Source organism: Myodes glareolus, chromosome 5 (assembly GCF_982192425.1).
Source record: "Myodes glareolus chromosome 5, mMyoGla1.1, whole genome shotgun sequence".
Lineage (NCBI taxonomy): Eukaryota > Metazoa > Chordata > Mammalia > Rodentia > Cricetidae > Myodes > Myodes glareolus.
The window spans coordinates 92,753,619-92,773,134 of NC_142030.1; the positions used below are offsets into that span (position 1 = coordinate 92,753,619).

The window sequence follows — 19,516 nt, forward strand, 5'->3', positions numbered from 1 at the left end:
AAACCTACGTCGTCTTTCTGACCTGTGTTGCTTTTTTTGACAGGCCTCTCAGCTCTGTGCCCAGCAGCCTGTCCAGAGTGAGCTGGTGCAGAGATGCCAGCAACTGCAGTCTCGCTTATCCACTTTGAAGATTGAGAATGAAGAGGTGTGTTTCCTTCCTAGCAGCTCAGAGCCACTGTTTGCATGTTGAACTACTTGTGGCTGTCCATCAGGGGCAGGTGGAGGGAGCATGCAGAGAATGTCCGGGCTATTGCAAAGATTTCCTGGCCACATGGAAGGTTGGGCTTTCCCCGTTGTTGCATCCTGCCCTTGAAATCCAGGAAGTTGTTCGTACATTGCCAAAGGTTGTGCTCTATTTTGAGCTTTTACAAAATGCCTCTCTCCACTACACATTTAATCAAAGTGTTGGCCACTGTATGAACCATATCAAATTTCTGAAATAAGCCCCTCATGACTGGCTTTCCCCAGCATTTCAAAAAGAAACCATTGACTTTGACACTTCAGACATCTCTAATGTTTTAAAAGAGGGTCACTTTTTCTTTCTAAATACAGCATATTTTCTTTTAATAAGTAGTTTAAGGCAATTTGATCAGTAATCTACGTTTTTTTTTTTTTTTTAGCTCAGATGGCTTCTTACCTTGTATCAGTAAGTCTTAATTTCACTAGGAAGGAATAGGTTTGATCAGTTAGAAACAAATTCATTGATTGGTTGAAGGACTCTCGGAGCACTGAAGGACTAGACTTATCACATATTATAGCTAGCTCTGGTATGATGGCAATATTGGTTTGTAATTATTTTGGTTTTTTTTCTTTGTATCCCTATTATAATAAAATAGTATTAAATCTTAAAAGTGAACTTTGGGGTTGGAGAGATGGTTGAGTAGTTAAAAGCACTGGATGTTTTTGCCATTTTATAGACTGTCTCTGGTGATATTTTTGGTGATTATGATTATAGGTGAAAAAAACAATGGAGGCTACCCTGCAGACCATTCAAGACATTGTGACTGTTGAGGATTTTGATGTGTCTGACTGCTTCCAGTACAGCAATTCTATGGAGTCTGTCAAATCAACAGTCTCAGAAACTTTCATGAGCAAGCCCAGCATTGCTAAGAGGAGAGCTAACCAGCAAGAGACGGAGCAGTTTTATTTCACAGTAAGGGTACTCATTCACTTTAAAGGGGCGTGAATAGAGACTGTGACACCTAAGGGAGCTTTGGAAAGGGAGTTTTTGTCAACTGTCTGAAAAGCAAGCTTTGAATACACCAGATTTAAATCGGGCATACCTGCTCACCATCTCTACACTTAAAGCTAATGCATTTACAAGTTGTATATATCTACCGGGGACCTCAAAGAAAGGGTGCTCCTAAATTAATTACTAAGAAAAAGAAAGTAAACTTTAACCAGATAGTAGGCTTTTATTTGAAAGTAGCCCTCACAGTCACAGAAGAGCATAACAAGGGGCTGAGTTTACTGGTTTTTGAGAACTATATTTAAATATCTTTGCCAATATGTATCTTAATTTAAAAGTCATATAACTTTCATTATTAGAACTTTTTGTAATATTGGCAATTATCAAGAATTCTAAAACAGTATATTTTATTCATTGTTCTCAAGTCTCCTTTTAGATAGGTGTGTGTTAATAGTTCTTTGAAAGGTTGCTAGCTGGTCTTCTATGCTGCTTCTTAATAATTAAGTTACCTGGAACTTGCCAAGTAGGACCGATTGCTTGCATTAAAATTTATTTCCTTATCTTTTGAAGTCCAAAAAAGGAAAAAATGACTTTGCAGTTGTAAGATGAAGCATGGTCATTGAAAATGCACCCTGACCAAATGAGAGGGCCTCACTTGTCTTCCGTCGTGAAGCCCACTCAGCGTGGAGCAAATTAAGTTTTTCTTCCAGCTAGGACAATTTGTTTAATTTTTCTTTGAACATTGTTCTTTTTTCTTTAAGAGCACTAATATAATTGATTGGTGGTTTTGTAAGTCTGGTTCAATTAGTTAAGCAGCAAATCTTTGGTGTTTTTGTTGTTTTAAATCCCAGTGAAGACTTTTGAAAGGGTATTATTTAAGACTATTGTTCTAAAACAACTGAAATTTTTTTGTTACATAAAAAGCTTAAGTGATCTTATTTTTAAAACTGAAAACATATAACACATTTTAGTACAAAAAACATTTTAAAACATGGTCATTATATAAAATTTAAATGCAAAAATAAGAAAATAAATACATATGAGCATGTATTTAAAATTATATTTACAAAAGGAGGCACCTTCGTATTTATTATATTGTAAGTTTAAGTCATTCAGTTATATATTCTAGTTGTTTTGGGGGTTTTGTTTGTTTCTTGGTGGAACTTTCATATCTGCTAGGCAAGAGCTGCACCACTAAGCTCTGTGTCTGGCCCATATTATATTTTCTAAGCATATGCAAATCTATACAGAGAGATGGAATGATGCATTGCCTAGTTCACGGTGCTCAGTAACTGCTATTCATTTTACCATCATCATTGTTAATCCATTCATCAATCATTCTTAAATTACTCACTGGTTATTTGCCATGTATTTACTATATCCTAGATTTTATGCTACAAGTTGGAATGTTTAGAGTATAAGAGAAAGAAGATAATGAAGGATTAGGCATATACAGAGAGAACTTTGATTTTGACTTCATATATTTCTAACCAGTTTCTTAAAGGCATGAATATGTGTGAGCAACAACAGAGAATGGTGCTAGGGGAAGCATCACACAAACTAACTTTTGTGCTTGATTTTTAACATGAGTAGGTCAAACGGGATTGCGAAGGAGACCAGAAATTATTACTAAATTTGTTATTTAAAAAAATTTTCATTTTAATTTTTATTAATTATTTGGGAATACCATACATGCATTTGCATTTGTATTTCCATACATACAATGTATTTGACCATTTCCCCATTCAACTCCAGTCAAGAAATTTGGAGGATGCCAGTTGGTAGTGGTGCACAGCTTTAATCCCAGCCCTCAGGAGGCAGAGGCAGGCAGATCTCTGTGAGTTTGAGGCCAGCCTGGTCTACAGAGCGAGGTCCAGGACAGCCAGGTCTACACAAAGAAACCCTGTCTTGAAAAACTAAAATGAGGCGGAGGGGGGAGAGAAATTTAGGAGCTTAGGAGTTAGGGAGACAGCTTAGTCTGTAAAGTACATGCCACACAAGCATGAAGACCTAAGTTTGAACCCATGTAAAAGAAACCAGCTAATTTCTTAGCTGGGGAACAGAAACAGGAAGATGGATCCCTGGGTCTTATAGCCAGCCAGTCGAGTCCTTGCCTCAGAAAATAAAGTAGAGAGCAATTGAGGAAGATGCTGTGATTAACACTGACCCCTATATGCATGCATACATATACACTCCCAACAAAATAGAAGAAGGAAAGAAATTTTGGACATGAAAATCCATACTTAAGACTGTCCTTTAGAATTACTTTTTTGTTTTGATTTGTTTTTTGTTTGTTTTTTGTTTTATATTGTTTTTTGACACAGGGTTTCTGTGTATAACAGTACTGACTATCCTGGAACTCAATTTGTAGACCAGGCTGGCCTTGAACTCACAGAGATCTGCCTGCCTCTGCCTCCTGAGTGCTGGGATTAAAGCTGTGCGCCACCGCTGCCCAGCCAGAATTACTTTTTAACTTAGAATCTCTAATGTATACATTCAGTAGCTGATATCTGCTCCCAAACAAGAAGGCTGATGAGATGCCTCAGCACTTCTAAGAACTCATACTGGTCTTGGAGAGGACCACATCCAGGTGCTCACAACTGCCCATAACTCTAGATCCGCCCTGGCCTCTGTGGACACCAGCACTCACATGCCCACATATGTACATATCTACACAGAGATACATAATTAAAATAAATTTTTTAAAAAATAACTTTATTCAAACTGATGACCTCTAAAATCTTGCCTAACTGTTCCCCTTTTATCTCAATACAATGGGGTCCTGCAGCCCATTTCCTGACTTTGGTGACCATGGTACTCCTTGTCAAATTATTGTGCACATTGCTTTGACTGTTAGAAATTAGTTTTTGTTTATCTAGTAGCAGATTTGCATGAATTCATTATTTTTGTCACCAGATCTGAAGTATGTCAGGTAATTTATCTTCTGATAGCAGCATTTTTGGTGGTGGTTGTGAAGTAGATACTCACATCCCAAATTAAAACCTAGGGGCTGTCTGTGCTTGTCAGACCATGCGAAAAATCAGAGCAGCACATTTGGAAGTTCCCTGCTTTTGGAAAATTGTAAAGATATCCCTCGTTACAACTTGACTCCTAGGTAGTGTGTCTAGTGACCATGTGGACTTTTGAGATAGTTTTCTGACTGCTTGTAACTGTCATCAGATTGATTTGCCCATGTGATATCGATTAGAAAATTGAACTAGGCCTTACAAAGGTCAGTTGCTAGCAAAGTTTGTGGAAAACCAAAATTTTAAACTTGAATCAGTTTTTAAATATTATCTAACCCAACCTTTTCATTTGAAAGCTTTGAAAAAAATGGACAAACAAATGCAGGAGGATGGGTAGCTTAAACAAGGCCTTCATCAGTGGCCGAACCCAGAACTCAGTTCAGCTGCTCGTCACGGGCTTTCCTTGTGTGCCCTGCTCCCTTATTATAAGAAGGGAGGTCTTTTCTGACATCCTGTCTTTGTGTTTGTCACTCATCTTCTATAGTACATCATTCCTCAGCATCTTTTTCTTGTTGCATTATAAAAAGACTCAACTATTTCAAAGGAAACTAGGGAGAAAGTAGAGCCTTACCTTACCCCAGTGCATACTTTTCCTCCCTTCTTGCCATGGAGTGAAACTAGTTTATTTTGTCCTTCCAGAGATTTTGTGTGCATAGGCAATCGATGATGTATCAGTAAGTGCCCCTTAACACAATAAATGACACTGGAAATTGTAATAAATGGGGACTTAGTAGTTAAGAGTGCCTGCCTAGCATATATGACACTGAGTTCCATCTTCAGCTCTGCAAGAGAGATGTTATGAAGTAAATGTAACGAACAGAAGTGTACCACTTACACTGTCTTCCACTTTACTTTGATAACATTTCAAACATTACTCGTTAGTCTAAAAAGATTTGTCCCACATCTCACACAATTTCCTTTCCAATAGCTGTATAAAACTCCATTTTATAGTTATATCATCTTTATTTTACCAGTTCTGTGCTGTGAGCAGGAGTCCTCTCTGGTTGACCAAGCATCATCAAAGCCTTAGAAAGCTAGAGTTTCTCCTAAATATTTCTTTTTATGGAGAATTGGAGTATGGAATTCTTTTTTATAATAATTTTCATATTTATTATATATATAAGTTTTTGCCTTCATGAAGTGCCTTCAAAAGGCCAGAGGGCATTGGAACCCTGGAACTGTACATAGCTAGTTGCGAACCACCATGTAGATGCTAGAAACTGTCCTCTGTAAGTACAGTAAGTGCCCTTAACTGCACTCTCCATCACCAAGTATGGCATTTTCAAATGGGAGGTGAAATGAAGAAGGATGGAAAACTTGTCTGATAAAATAGGAAAGCCAAACTATCTGAACTCTTAGGGGTAGATTTGGGTAAGACAATAGGAGAGAAGGCAGTCTTTTGTCCATTAGGCAAGCCACTAGACTTAGAGCTGTGATCTGGTATATTATAGAGAGCAAGTGAGTGTGTATGCATGAGCGTGTGTGTGTGTGTGTGTGTGTGTGTGTGTGTGTGTGTGTGTGTGTGTGGTCTGATTGTTATAATCTTGATATTCTGCCAAAAAGTACCAAAAAGCCACTTAGTCCTCCCTTGGCTTTAGCTGTCTCAGCTGTTTGTTCAGCAACAACTGAATCCTTCTACCTCGCCTCCACTGATAATGGCAGGATTATTTATCCCCAGCATGTCTGTCCTGATTTCTAGGTGAGATAAGGAAGTGATAGATAGCATGTCTACAGACTCTGGGATTCCTTTCCTTTCCCACCTACATGCAAAACCCACCTTGTTTTAGGTATATAGAGTATATCTTGATACAGTTTGATCCTTTAGTATTTAATGAAACCTGAAAAGGTAACATCATACATCCTTATCAGATTGTTATTTGTTTTAATGGTTCACCAAGTGACAGCTGAAGTTACCTAGTGAGTTTTAAACATGAACTTGGGGTGGGGGAGGGTTGGGAATTGAGAATAGAAACATGAGTGAGATAAAGATTTTTTTATTCATTCCCTTTCAGAATGTTGGCTGTATTGTGAACATTTTGGTCTTGTGTTGGAGGTTATAGCTTGTTGAGTTTTCTTCATTAAGAAACCTTTGAGACTCCTGGGATAGCTTTCCAAAGATAGGCCTTTCGGGGTTGTACTATTAGCAATGGATATTTCGTGGAGGCTTTTGCACTCTGGGTCCTAAGTATGATTGCAAGCCCACAATTAGGCATTGGGTGGGGATTAGGATATCATCCGGGGAACACTGACAGTAAGTGAGCTGACAGCTGGAACAGATGGGAAGAGGAGGGTGACAAGAGAGCCTATTTTCATGCAGATGTTCTCATGGAAAGGCATAAAGGATCAGAGAACGGGCCTTCAGTAAGACAGCAAAAACGATTTAGCAGAGGATTTGTCTGGTTTGTTTCATTTAGAGTAGGGATACCCTTAGGGACTCGTTTTGTAATTGCAAGGGACAGTTTATTCAGAGGAGAATGAGATTGCTCACTTATTTATTCATTCTTCATATTTATTAAGTTCCTACTATTTTCTAGGAGTGGCACTAAGCATCATAGATGGTCGGGATAATCAATGACATGGTCTCTGGATAAAAAGACACAGAGTAAACCTTCTGTGATAGGGCTGTATGAGAATGGTGCCATGGGGATCCAGAGGTTATCCATAGTGCCATGTGGGCGAGCACAAGAGACTCAGAGACCATCTCCCAGAAAAGCAAGTTTTCCTGCTTTTTAAATGGGAATGACAAGGCAAGCTCTTAGTTAAAAGTTCATACTGTGTAGAAAAATATAGGGTAAGAAAAACTCAGAACTTTTCATTTTTCTTTATCATTTATGAACTAATGATAGTCATAAATATCAAAGGTTTAAAATACAATTCTTTTTTAATTAGTGCACAGTAAAAGACATTATTATTATTGTTATTATTATTATTATTATTATTAAAACATTTCTTCACTGGCACAGACCCAAGTCTTTCTAGTGACGTGTAGATCATACTCTGGGAGACCATTTGCTTCTGAGTTAAACACCATCATATGAGCCAGGGCAGCAGAAATGACCAAGGCAGACTCAGGGTCTCAAGAATGGTTGTAGAGGAAAGTGGAAAACAGCTCTCACCTAGCATTACTGTTTACTAGCTTGCAGTTGTACCCTCCTCTCCTAGAATTGTCTTCTCATCTCTAATAAAGAACTACTAATATCGTCCTCGTATATGATAGGATTATTGTAAGGGAGAGACAGACTATGTGCTATTGTAGTTAGTCTAATGTCTTCTGGGTTGCTCCTAATGTAAAAATAATGACTACTATAAAATTTTGTTCTGATTCTCTTTGTCTCTGTAATGTAGTATGTGTGACATTTTATGATAATGCTTCAGAACACATACCATTCTGTCAGACTTGGTGTATGGATACTATTGTGTGATATTTAAAAAAAAAAAACTTTCCTAGGAAGACAACACACACTTCTACTCATCCCAGATAGAGAGCCCATGACAGACCATAATACAGATACCGTCAAAGTCCAGTGAGTTTTATTCAAGTTACCTGTAGGAGTATGGGTGCAGTGTTATTTACAGGAGCAGAAATGACTTAAAGACATCTTCATCACCAAAGCTCTTAAGAGCTGCGCACCTAGGGCACACTACATAGCCTGTATAGGCAGCTCAACAGGTTGAAGAGTATCCTTTCTAGGTGGCTTAGTCTGAGCCTACTCCAGGCTGCTTGGCTGGCCTCTGCTTCTTTTCAGGCTGCCCGACTGTCCTTTTCTTCTTTCAAGTTATTTATACTTGGGAGAGAGGGGCCTAGTAAATCTGTTCAGTCTCAGGAACTTGTTGGGACTATTTTGTGTTGTTTGTTTCCTCTCTTAAGGAACTTCCCTGGGAAATAGAATGTTTCAGTGGGGATGAGGGGGGACCTGCTGCACAGCAGAGAGTGAATGACTCCATCAGTTTTTTGATCCTGAGCAATTTCATTAATCTCTTCAAATCTGCTGCCTTCTTCCCATTACTCAAGTAGAGTAGGAGGAATGATAATAGTAGTTTATACAATTGTTTTGAAGATTTTGTGAATTATCCAGTCAAGCATTGTCTCTCACAAACCAGACAAGAGCTGATGAGTTGTCAAAACTGCAACTGCAACATAGCAGTCGTACTTCGCCTACTAGTGCAGGTGTGACAGCACAGTTTGTCTTCTGCTTGGAATTTGTATATGCATAGAGTAGGTGGCAGCCACTCCAGCCGAGCACGCTGAAACTCCCAACTTTCAGTAGACCAGACTTGTTAGGGTCTGGCTTAGACAAGGGTGCTCTGTGGTTGAGGTTTACCATTGGCACTACTCCTAGGGTGATGAAATGTCCCCTGGAGGAGCAGCAGACTATCAGCCTAAGGGGTAGATGGCAAATGCATGTCTTCACACCAGCAAAGCTGAGGCTCAGGAAGGTTGTCCACTCTGCCTGCCATTCTCTTTCTTTACTGGAACTAAAGGAAACAGGTGAAGGGCTTTACTTAGAAAACAGTTTTCTTATACTGGCTAACATGAAATTCATAGGAAAATACCGTGCAGATTTGCACCTACCATGAAAATCAGCAGAGAGAGAAAGTTTTTTTTTTTAAAGAATTTAAATGGACTTACTAGAAAGTGAGTCAGAGAGTCAGGAATCAAATGCCTTCTCAAAGGCAAATTGTCCAGTTGACATTTGCGTCTTGTGTTTCTTCCAGAATCTAAGTTCTCTTGTTTCTCCTCTTGCCTTACAGAAAATGAAGGAGTACTTGGAGGGTAGGAACCTGATCACCAAGTTACAAGCCAAGCATGACCTCCTGCAGAAAACCCTGGGAGAAAGTGAGTGTGAGCATGCTCTACTGAAGCTTGGTAGAGCAGAGAGACCCAGCAGTACTCTGATGCTGAGCACATGCCTCCAGTCCTCAGCCAGCTAGACCCCACTGGCTATATGACTGTGTTTCCTTTCCTAGCCTGTTCATTGTGAAAGTACTCTTCTAAATGGCTGCTTGAGTGATGGGGAAACGTCAATGTGTAATGGAATGCTAATAATATTCATCAGCTGTTTCTTTAGATGGAGTGTGCCTGCTTTCCACTCAAACCCATCCTTCACCTTCCTGCCACACCTGTGGTAAAGGGGCCTCAGGGTTATCTTCTCTCTAGATACTTGTGAGAACTCCCTAGACCTGGAAAAAGAAGGTCCTCAGGTGGAGAGGGCAGAGCAGACTTGCTGCTTCTTCAGCTTCCAGGGTGAACATTCATTTCCTTTCACTTAAATAGCAACCATCTCTCTCGTGTGGCTGCATTAAGACCATAGTGCTGAACGGGCTGTATTTTTCTCTGGCAGTAATCTTAACCAGACACTGGAAAGTATTGAGGCAGAGAACTGGACAGACATTCTGGACTTTCTCTCCCCAGTCAGCCGTCAAACAGAAGGCCAAGGTTGAAGAAGAAGCTTTCCCCGAGGTTGTTTGGCACCTTGCCCAGGTCTCCTGCCTAGCTTTCAGCATCGTATGATTAATGGGATTCCCAGGTTGGGGATGCCCTGAATGTTCTGCCCTCCTCCCTACCCCACTAATCTCTTCTCTTAAAGATGAGGCCACAGGGAGTATGTGGTCTCATTGGTGACAGATGTGCCTGCACTCAGACACAAGTCTAACATTTTAAAATAAATTCTTGAGCACTCATCAGACAAACTGTGAAGTATAGCAAATTTTATAAGACTAGCTTTTTAGCTGAGAAATCAGAATCCTACTCTTCAGACCAGACTCATCTACCCACTGTTGTTGCCTTGTCCTTGACCAACCCTGGACGATTCCCCCAAATTTTTTTTCTCCAGTACATTTGATCTTGTTTTTTTTGTTTTGTTTTGTTTTTACATGTTTGCTTTAATGTGAAAAGAGTCCTTTAGTACCTTCTGATCTTTTCCACCCAAACAGTTCAAATCTAGGGATGAGGGCCAAATATGCTTACAGAAAGTCTTTACTTTTGATTTACCAGATTGCTGTGTGATGAGTTAAAGGGAAAACAGCCTAGAGAACCATTTGAAGAAACTTATACCTATGATTTCTTTTTCTGAAGACAATCTCAACATAGCCTGGAAGACAGGGAAAAGGGCTTTAGAGCCATACATGTGTGCGTGTTTATAAACATGTCTGCATCAAATTATGCTACTCTAGAGGGATGGAGGTTGACCATTGGGGCTGCAAATTACCATAATTTAAAGATGACAAGTTCCAGAGATAGAGAAAAATAATAGCTATAAATCATCCTATGTGCAAATTATTTTGTTCCTGCCTTCTGTAAGGGTTTGTCACCATAATGTAAGAGTCTCTGATTCTTGCCACAGAGGAATAGTTGATGTGTGTCAATATTCTAGAGTGGAAGTAGGACAGATGTTGAAAATAATGGTTCAGAATAATATTTTTACAGATGAAAACTCAGGCTTTGGTAACAGGCTGTTGGGGATTGCCAAAGATGAACCAAGCTATCTTGACAATTAGCAACACTTTAAATGCAAGAAAAAAAAAAACTCTGCCTTCCCAGTCTCTCAGAGTTGCCTTTCCTGAAGTATGAATAAGGAGTATGGGAGTTGATCTCTTCTTTTCTGGCTTACTGCCTGCCAGGGTTTCCCACTGATTTATCAAGACTGATCAAGCTTCATTAACTATTGGCCCAAAGAAGGCAACATTTTACATCATGGTTTATGCATGCATATATGAATATTTTTATAAAACATTTTTTTACCAACTTAAAGATTTTCCATTTCATTTTTCAAAGCTAACCATGGCCCATGAAAGTCTTAACCACCTATCATTAGACTAAAAGCCATCATTTGCTAGCCACATGGGTACTGAATCTTATCTCTGCCTTACTATGTCAATGCAAGTTAACAGGAGAGTTTAGTATGATTCTAAAACTAGAACCTATGTACCCTCTCCCACCTCTCTCTATATTCCCTTTTCTTCCCAGACTTAAGTGTGTGCATATGTGGTTTGCATATATACTGACAAACTTGTTCCATGTCCTGTGTCCCCTAAAGTACCTCTCACCACCACTACTCACATACCTAGCACATACATGAGAAGCCAGATTTCATGTATGGGAAAGGCTTACAATATTTTTTTTCTCTAAAATATGATTTGACTTGTTTTTCCCATACGTCCATGCTGTTTTCTCATTTGAAAAGTAGAGTTGACAAGGTTCAAAGATATTGATGACTTTGGCATGGGAACTGGAGAAGCAAAGTTCCTGCCCAAAATGAAGTTAGGGCAGTCCTTTTCTTCTCTGCTACTGGCTCCCTAGGAAGATATGAAGGGTATGGTAATTCCTAGGTGCACAACCCACCCGACCCCTTTGCTTCAACAAATAGCATTTCCCCTTCTCTTTCCACAGGTCAGCGGACAGATTGTAGCCTTGCCAGGTAAGTGGCTCTGGGTGGGGATGAGGAAAGACCTATGGCAAAGGGATGACTTTGCAAAGGAGTAGCCTGAGGCAAGAGTTGCTTCCTTCTCTTTGCCTTACTAACTTTATCTCCTCTTGAATGGCTGTGGAGTTGCTACCATTTAGGGAAGTCTAAGCAAAATAATGTCACCAGAGTTATCGCCTGATAAAAATCTTCCCAGAAACTCCCAAAACCACTCTATTGCAAGGATAATAAACATCAGACTCTGTTGCCTTGTTAACCTCTTAGCTGGGAGACTTCAACACATGATACAGAAAGTCTTCAACACAGAAAGATTAGGTGATAGCATTTGATTTGATTTTTTTAATACCTAGAAAAGATGATAGGCCCTAATTAGTGACTGTTGGTGGATAATGAAATATTATATTGCATTGGCTTGCCAAATAGCACTGGGAGAAATCTTTGCTGATATACAAGTATGCAACCCTCCCAGTCTTTCCCCACCTTCCCTCCCTCTCCACCTCAGCCAAATATTTTCCCTCATAGTCATTGATGCTGGCAGAAAACAAGACATTCATTCAGCCAGCACCCTCAGATGCCTAAAAATGTGCTGATTTAAAGGAGAACATGTTTTAATGAAGCAGATTGCATTGTATCAAACTGACAACTCATACAGTCATGAGGCCACTTATAGTTACAGACTCATTATTTAGTGATAACTCAGTTTGATCTTCATCATTCTGTCATAGCAGATTACAGCTCAGGTCCTATTACTATAGAATTTGTGAGGACTGGAGGGAACTAAGATAAGTGGAAGTCTGTATAATCTGCCTCCTGGTAGTATAGTCTTAACTTCTTCAGAAGTAACACGTTTTTGGAAAGCCTAGATAGGGCCAAACTGACGCCCTTTGCTGGATTATTTTCCCATTTGTAACCTTGGACTATTTATCTCCCTTCTCAGAATACCAGTCTCCTCTTGTTAAAGTCAACAGTATTAGTTTAGAGAAGCACTAGGATTTCAGAAAGGTGCCTTCAGGGCAGGCTGGCAGCAGAGTCAGAGCAAGGCCTAGCACCCCTGCCTGGCTCCTACCTTCACAAAACAGGGCAGTGCTGCCCTCCTTGTTTGAGTAGTATGCTTCTCTATCTGATACACTATGAGAAAAAGGCTTCTACAGCTAAACACGGCTTGAGAAGCACTGACAGAGGGTCCCTAGAGTTCATTTCAGTCTGAATGTCCTACCATCTAAATAAAAATAAAATAAAGTAAGCAGTCATTTTCTTTTTCCAAAGAGTCTCAAAAGAAAATATATATGCTTTGGTGTTTATTATTGTTTCCTTTCAAACAGAAAAACCTTAAAATTGTCTAACATGAATCTGTTTTACTACAGATTAAACCATTTACCTCCTATTAATTATAGGATAATTAATTAAAAATATTAATTTTTAAACAGTGGTAGGCATTAAAATCAGGGACCTCTGTGCTTTTATGAAAGAATAAAGTTTATTAGACTTTGGTTGGGAAATAGCTTGCCAAGTCTCTTAGCTGTTTCTGGGACTGATCACAATAATGTGGTGTTTCATTACCTGCTGTACAGTTGTTTTACATGATTTAAAGTTTTACTCTGAATTTAGGAGTGGTTGTCTCATTCTGTCCCTGTTTTCTTTTTCCCTCCTGTTGCTGGACTGGTCCTTTCTGATTCGGTGGGTCAACCACAGGCGTAGCTCAACCGTGAGGAAACAGGTAAAGAGCCAGCAGAGCCAGATTGTTCAGCCTGGCTCATGAAAACCGAATGCCTGCCACAGTCATGACTGAATTCCATGGCATGCCTCCTGTGACATTATGCTTGTGCTTGGTTGTGTCTTTACTTACCGTATGGTTGAGATTGTAGCAAACACTCATTTAACTTCGTGGAATTATCATAGGCTCTGTGATTTATTTTTGTTGTTAGTTAGGTTTGGTTTAAACGTGGACAAATTGTTCTATAACAGCACATGACATCCTTCTAGGAGTCCCTACAGAGGCCTTGCAATTCCTCACATACACACTGACGCACCAGCACTGGGGTAGCTGATCCTCAGTCTAAAAGTCTTGTTTAAGTTTGTAGGCTTTGACTGCTTCTGGTTTATTGTAATCTTAGCTGTATTCCTGACACTCCCTCATAAAGTACTGTGAAACAGTTTGGGGTATGTTACAAAAGAAGTGCTCAACTTGATAGGCTTGCATGTGGCCTATTTTAGTATCATCATTGTATTAAAATCTAACACTGAGCAACCAGTTCTCACCCATGTTAGGAAGACTCTTGGCAGTGGCCTGAGTAATCCACATCAGGGGAAATCTCAATACAATTGTAATTACTTTAAAGTAAAAAGAAAATGAATTGAAGCTTGTTTTTGCAGTAGCAATCTTCCATTCACTAGTTATAGCCTGCAGTGAGTTCTGAAGCGACTTCACGTTCCCTAAGCATCTCACACCAGCTTTGCAGGAGGGAAAGTTAGCAAGAACGGGTGGAAGACAGTGCTCAGAAATATCATTCTGTCTACTCAAGAAAAAGCTAACCCAGGCTTCTAAAAAGTCTTTTGCAGGACTGGAAAGATGTCTCAGTAGTTGAGTACTTGCTGCTCTTCTAAAGGACTTAAATATAGCTGAAGTCACCCATGTCAGACCACTTACAGCTGCCTGTAACTCTAGCCCCAGAGGATCCAACATCCTCTTCTGGCCTTTTAGGGTATGAGTGCATATGTGACAAACACACACATAAAAATATAAGTAAAAACTTTTTTTAAAAATGTCAATTGTAGTCATGCAAAGAGGCCCTGGACATATGGCAGTCATCAGATGCAGAAGGCACAGGGTTTCTGCACTATTTGCAGCCCCAGCACTCATTTCATGGATCTGACTACTCTGGTTGGTGGGCAGTCCAGCTATAGAAGTCACTTGATAAAGGCTTCTTTGTCTCCTCAATACTTCGAAGATTTATTATTTTATTTCATGTGTATGAGTGTTTTGCCTGCATGTATATGTGTCATGTGCATGCCTAGTGCCTGTAGGAAAGTCAGAGGAGGATGTTAGATTCCCTGGAACTGGAGTTACAGATGTTTATAAGCCACTGTGTGGATTCCAAAACCAAACCTGGGTCATCTTCTGCTAGAGCAGCAGGTCCTCTTAACTACTCAGCCATGTCCCCTAGCCTTCCTTTTAACTATGGATATCATTTTAATGAAAAAAAATCGTCTTTTTTTTTGTTGTATGTGGTTTTTGTTTTGTTTTTGTTTGTTTGTTTGTTTGTTTTTGCTTTTTTTTTGGTACAGCATTTTACTTACTATACTTCCCAGTCTGGCTTTGAACTTGTATTCCTCCTACCTCTGTCTCACAATTCCGGGATTACTTGCCATCAGGCCTGGATATACTTTTTTTTAAAATGATAAAAATTTCACTGTAACTTTCTACCATCTTATTTCTATAATTCTTTCTTCTCCTTTATCCCTGGATTTCTGTTAAAACTTGAGAAGAGTGAAATGCCTCTCAAAGATAATTTGTTGCTTTTTAAATTAATAGGCATATATTTTACAGACTAAGCAACCATTCTTCCTTTATTGCCAAGAATAGTCTTAAACTTGAAGTTTATTTCTTTCCACTTCTGACCTAACCCTAGACCTCTTGCAGAGACCTAGAGCATGCATGTGGGAGCTTTACATCTTCTGCTGTAGCTGCAGGAGTGCTGGAGTTCGGCACGTAGTATCTGCCCCGGGCTGGGGTCACCATCAGCGGGGAGTGGCACCATCTGGTTTACATTGCATACTGCTGCACTAAAGCAGTTGCAGGCAAGGTGTGTTCCCCTGGTACCAGGTTTGCATGAGTCCAGGATTCCCAGTGCAGTGAGGGCCTTGAGTTGGTTATTCTTCCAGTTTCTCTCTAGCAAGAATTTTTTATTAGATTGTCAGAACAGTAAAGTCTTCTATAAATAACCAAGAAATCAGTCTTTGTATCTTGCAAATCAGCTAAATATAAGGAATAATGTGGAAACTTATTTTCCTAAGAGGCTGTGTTTAAAGCAGCTCCTGGCATTTGCTAAAAAGGAGGACCCTGCCCCCGCCCCTGCCATCAGGTGTTGCTTACAGGCATCTTTGTTCCACTCACGTCCTTCATTTTCTCCTACCAATCACGTCTATCACCTTGTTCCGGGCCTTACTTCCTTGTGCTTTCCTTAGGTGTGATCTGCTCTGTGCTTGTCTCTTTTCTGAAAGATGTTTTTATTTTATTTTGTGTGTATGGGTGTTTGGCCTATGTGTATGCCTGTGCATCTTATATGTGCCCATGGAGGTCAGAAGAGAGCATCAGATCCTTTGGAACTGGAGTCCACAATGGTTGTTAGTTACCATGTGAGTACTGAAAACTGAACCTGGGCCCTCAGCAAGAGCAACAAGTGCTCTTAACTACTGAGCCATCTCTCCAGTCCCAAAATTTTAAACTCTTACCGTAAGTGATAAATGTTGATGGAGATAGATATGCTTAACCTGCCTCAAACATCATATAGTTTCTACATGTATCAAAATTCCACATAGTATCCCATTAACCAATTTTATATACCACTTAAAAGTAAGTTTTAAGACAAAAAAAACCTAATTTCATACTAAAAGAAATGATAACAAACAGTGTGGATATTGTATAGTTATCATCCTGATAGTTTTCTCCTGTAAATTACTTACTGCTGCTCTACTCTCTTTTCTAAATTATGCCAACTGTCAATTCCCTCCAACTGATTGAATGGAAATTTGCCCTGATTGTCCTTAAAAACCCTTTCCAGGGGGCTGGAGAGATGGCTCAGCAGTTAAGAGCATTGCCTGGTCCTGAGTCCTGAGTTCAATTCCCAGCAACCACATGGTGGTTCACAACCATCTGTAATGAGGCCTGGTGCCCTCTTCTGGCCTGCAGTCATACACAACAGAGTATTGTATACATAATAAAAAAAAAATCCTTCTCAACCTAAGTTTATATGATAAAAGAAAAAAAACATTATGAGCAAAGTAATGAACTGACATTGATTCATTCTAACATTGAGAAAAGAAGGGGAAGAGGAAAAACAATAAATGGGAAAATACAGAAAGTGCTGGGGAAGCTGTATGCAGTTAGTGATGGCATCTAGGTTTTGTGGGTGTCATGGGAACGCATAGCACAACTGAGGAAACGAGTCACTTGTATCTTAGAAACATTACAGGAAGCAGCGAGGACAATTAGAACATCTGAAACTGAAGCCTCTGTGCTGTTGTTCCTTATTAGACTCTGCCTTACACTCCATTTTAGCTTTCTATAGTAGTACAGGCAGGCATCTCTGGCCTACCCTTGTCTGCCACAGATTATTCCTTCAAGTTGTTTCTTCTGGTGGACTATTGGGGACCTTGAGCATGCAGCTTTGGTGCCTTGTTTCCTGCCATCCTACTGTTGGTAGAACATTTCCTGCACATACAGACAGAACTTTGTATTCACATAGTTTATTAATGCCGGGACTTGTAAGTTTCCCAGTCACTGTCTTTCTTCTTTAACTTCAGATAAATCTGGGACCAGAAAATTCTGCAAATCCATTTCTGCTACCTTCATTATCTCTCCTGATACACGATTTCCTATGAATGGAGACTTTTCCCGTTGTAATAGTTGAGCCTAGTTTTCATTAGAATACAGAAGAAAGGACCAAGATTCTTCCTCTAAGTTTCTTTGGGCTAACTGGGAGAAGTCCATGGTCTTACAAAATGTCAGCCCCTGCCACTGTACCTGAACAGCTAGAGGAAGCAGTCAGCTTTCAGGGTAGGAGTGTCACAAAGATGAGCATTTGGAGCTAGGTGTGATATCACACTCCATTAATCCCATGGAGGCAGAGGCAGGCAGGTTTCTGTGTGAGTTCAAGGCCAGTCTGACATACCTAGTGAATTCCAGGCTAACCAGGGATACTTAGTGAGACCCTGTCAAAGTAATAATAATAAAATGAGTTTTTGTGACACTGAGACCTTTCTGGCTCCAGCTCCACTTCAGCAGCATCCTGATCACTGGCAAGCTTGGAACCTGCACAGGCCAAGCCATCTCTTCTCTCAGCCTGACTCCTTCAGGAGACACAGCTGCTTCCCTTATAGTAGCCAAACTTCATGGCTACAGTTGAAAGTCCAGAGCCAGATGGGTGCAGTTCAACCTGTGAAATGGGCAGAAGATACAATGGGTCCACCCCACTGTAAAGTTTAGTCTTTGCTGAACATCTGAAACTAGGGTGTAGAGCCATATTTGGTGTTTTTCTTTCACACATCTGAATTATTACTCATGTAGCTTCATTATTGATTTTTAGTAATAATTGGTATGCAATGTTTGCTACTCTCACAGGATACAGTATGTGTGACAGCAGAGTTTTTGGTAACAGAGAATTAAGTCCCAGCTTTTCTATTTACTAGTTATATGATACAAGCAGACATTTAACCTCACCAAGACTCATTTCAATACTATCAAATGAAAATAAACAACAGTAATAATAATAATAATACACCATAGAAACAATCCATCTAAAAGACTATATGTGGTCCAACACCTCTATAAGTGTAGACATTAATATTCATGTACCTGGGGCTGGAGAGATGGTTCAGTGGTTATGAGCACTGGCTGCTCTTGCAGAGAACCCAGGTTCAACTTCCAGCACTCACATGGTGACTCACAACCACCTGTAACTCCAGTCCCAGGAGATCCAGTGCATTCTTCTGGCCTCCTTGGCATCAGTTGTACAAGTGGCACACAAATATGCATGCAGGCAAATACATATATGTAGTATAAAATAAATAAAACTTAGAGTATATATGTATGTATGTATATATTCATTCATGTACCAGTAGTATATGTAACTAGCCCTTCTACCAGTCCCTTCCTCAGTTTGTAGACAGCAACTTGGAAACCCATATAAATCAATTGGTACAATCGAAATTATATAGCAAAAAGACAAAACAAAAATGGACATCTGGGAAACCTGCTCTACATGTTTGCATGTCCTTCTTGCTATTTACAAGAGTTGCTTTTTCTTTTCTTTCTTACCGTTATTGTGCCAACTTGAACAATCTTTCTTTTAGATTTTTAAGCTTTATTTTTTTTATGTGCAGGGATATTTTGCCTGTGTCTGTCTCTTTGTCTTCTATCTCTCCCTCTCCCATCCCCTCCACCGCCACCTCTCTTTTAAAAGCCATAGCCCCTTTCTGTCATTTTTAAAACCTTCTGCCACCATTTCTACCACCATATACATAGGCACCACCATAGCATCAATACAGTCAGGCTGGGCATGACCAGGTAGCAATTTTATCTCCATTTTGAGACCAGACTCACTTCTTCTATCCTTGTTTCTAATGTCCATACTTTCTTTTGTTTTTCAGGATTCCAGCCAGGCAATTCCTCTGGTGGTAGAAAGCTGCATTCGGTTTATTAGCAGACATGGTAAGCAAGAACACAGCTTTGCTCATTTTTGTGAAAAAGTCAGAACGTCAAAGAACTCTTTATAGAACAAAAATAGAGGTAGTTGAGCTGGAGAGATGGTCAGTGGTTAAGAGCACTTGCTGCACAACCATGAGGACCTTAGTTTAGACTCCAGAACTTACACAACAAGGACATCAGGATTTTTTTTGTTTGTTTTTTCGAGACAGGGTTGTTTCTCTGTAGCTTTGGGGCCTGTCCTGGAACTAGCTCTTGTAGACCAGGCTGGTCTCCAACTCACAGAGATCCGCCTGCCTCTGCTTCCTGAGTGCTGGGATTAAAGGTGTGTACCATTACCGCCTGGCAAACAGCAGATCTTATGCACAACTTTACTCTAGTGCTATGGAGGGCAAAGGCAGGAAGATCTCTGGGGCTTGCTGGCTGCCACCCCAACCTAAAAAATTCTGAAGAT

At 39.9% G+C, this 19,516-nt stretch overlaps 1 protein-coding gene across 6 annotated transcripts in view; it reads left to right on the forward strand.

The window, feature by feature from the left end:
• Window positions 1–19,516, forward strand: part of Srgap2 (SLIT-ROBO Rho GTPase activating protein 2) — a 224,151-nt gene that overhangs the window by 171,884 nt on the left and 32,751 nt on the right. For all 6 annotated transcript variants that reach the window (XM_048430684.3, XM_048430682.3, XM_048430685.3 and 3 more), the window contains 6 exons: window positions 44–145; window positions 956–1,153; window positions 8,968–9,052; window positions 11,606–11,633; window positions 13,332–13,356; window positions 19,008–19,068. In XM_048430684.3, coding sequence (XP_048286641.1) covers window positions 44–145; window positions 956–1,153; window positions 8,968–9,052; window positions 11,606–11,633; window positions 13,332–13,356; window positions 19,008–19,068 — 499 coding nt within the window. The remainder of the gene's footprint in view (window positions 1–43; window positions 146–955; window positions 1,154–8,967; window positions 9,053–11,605; window positions 11,634–13,331; window positions 13,357–19,007; window positions 19,069–19,516) is intronic.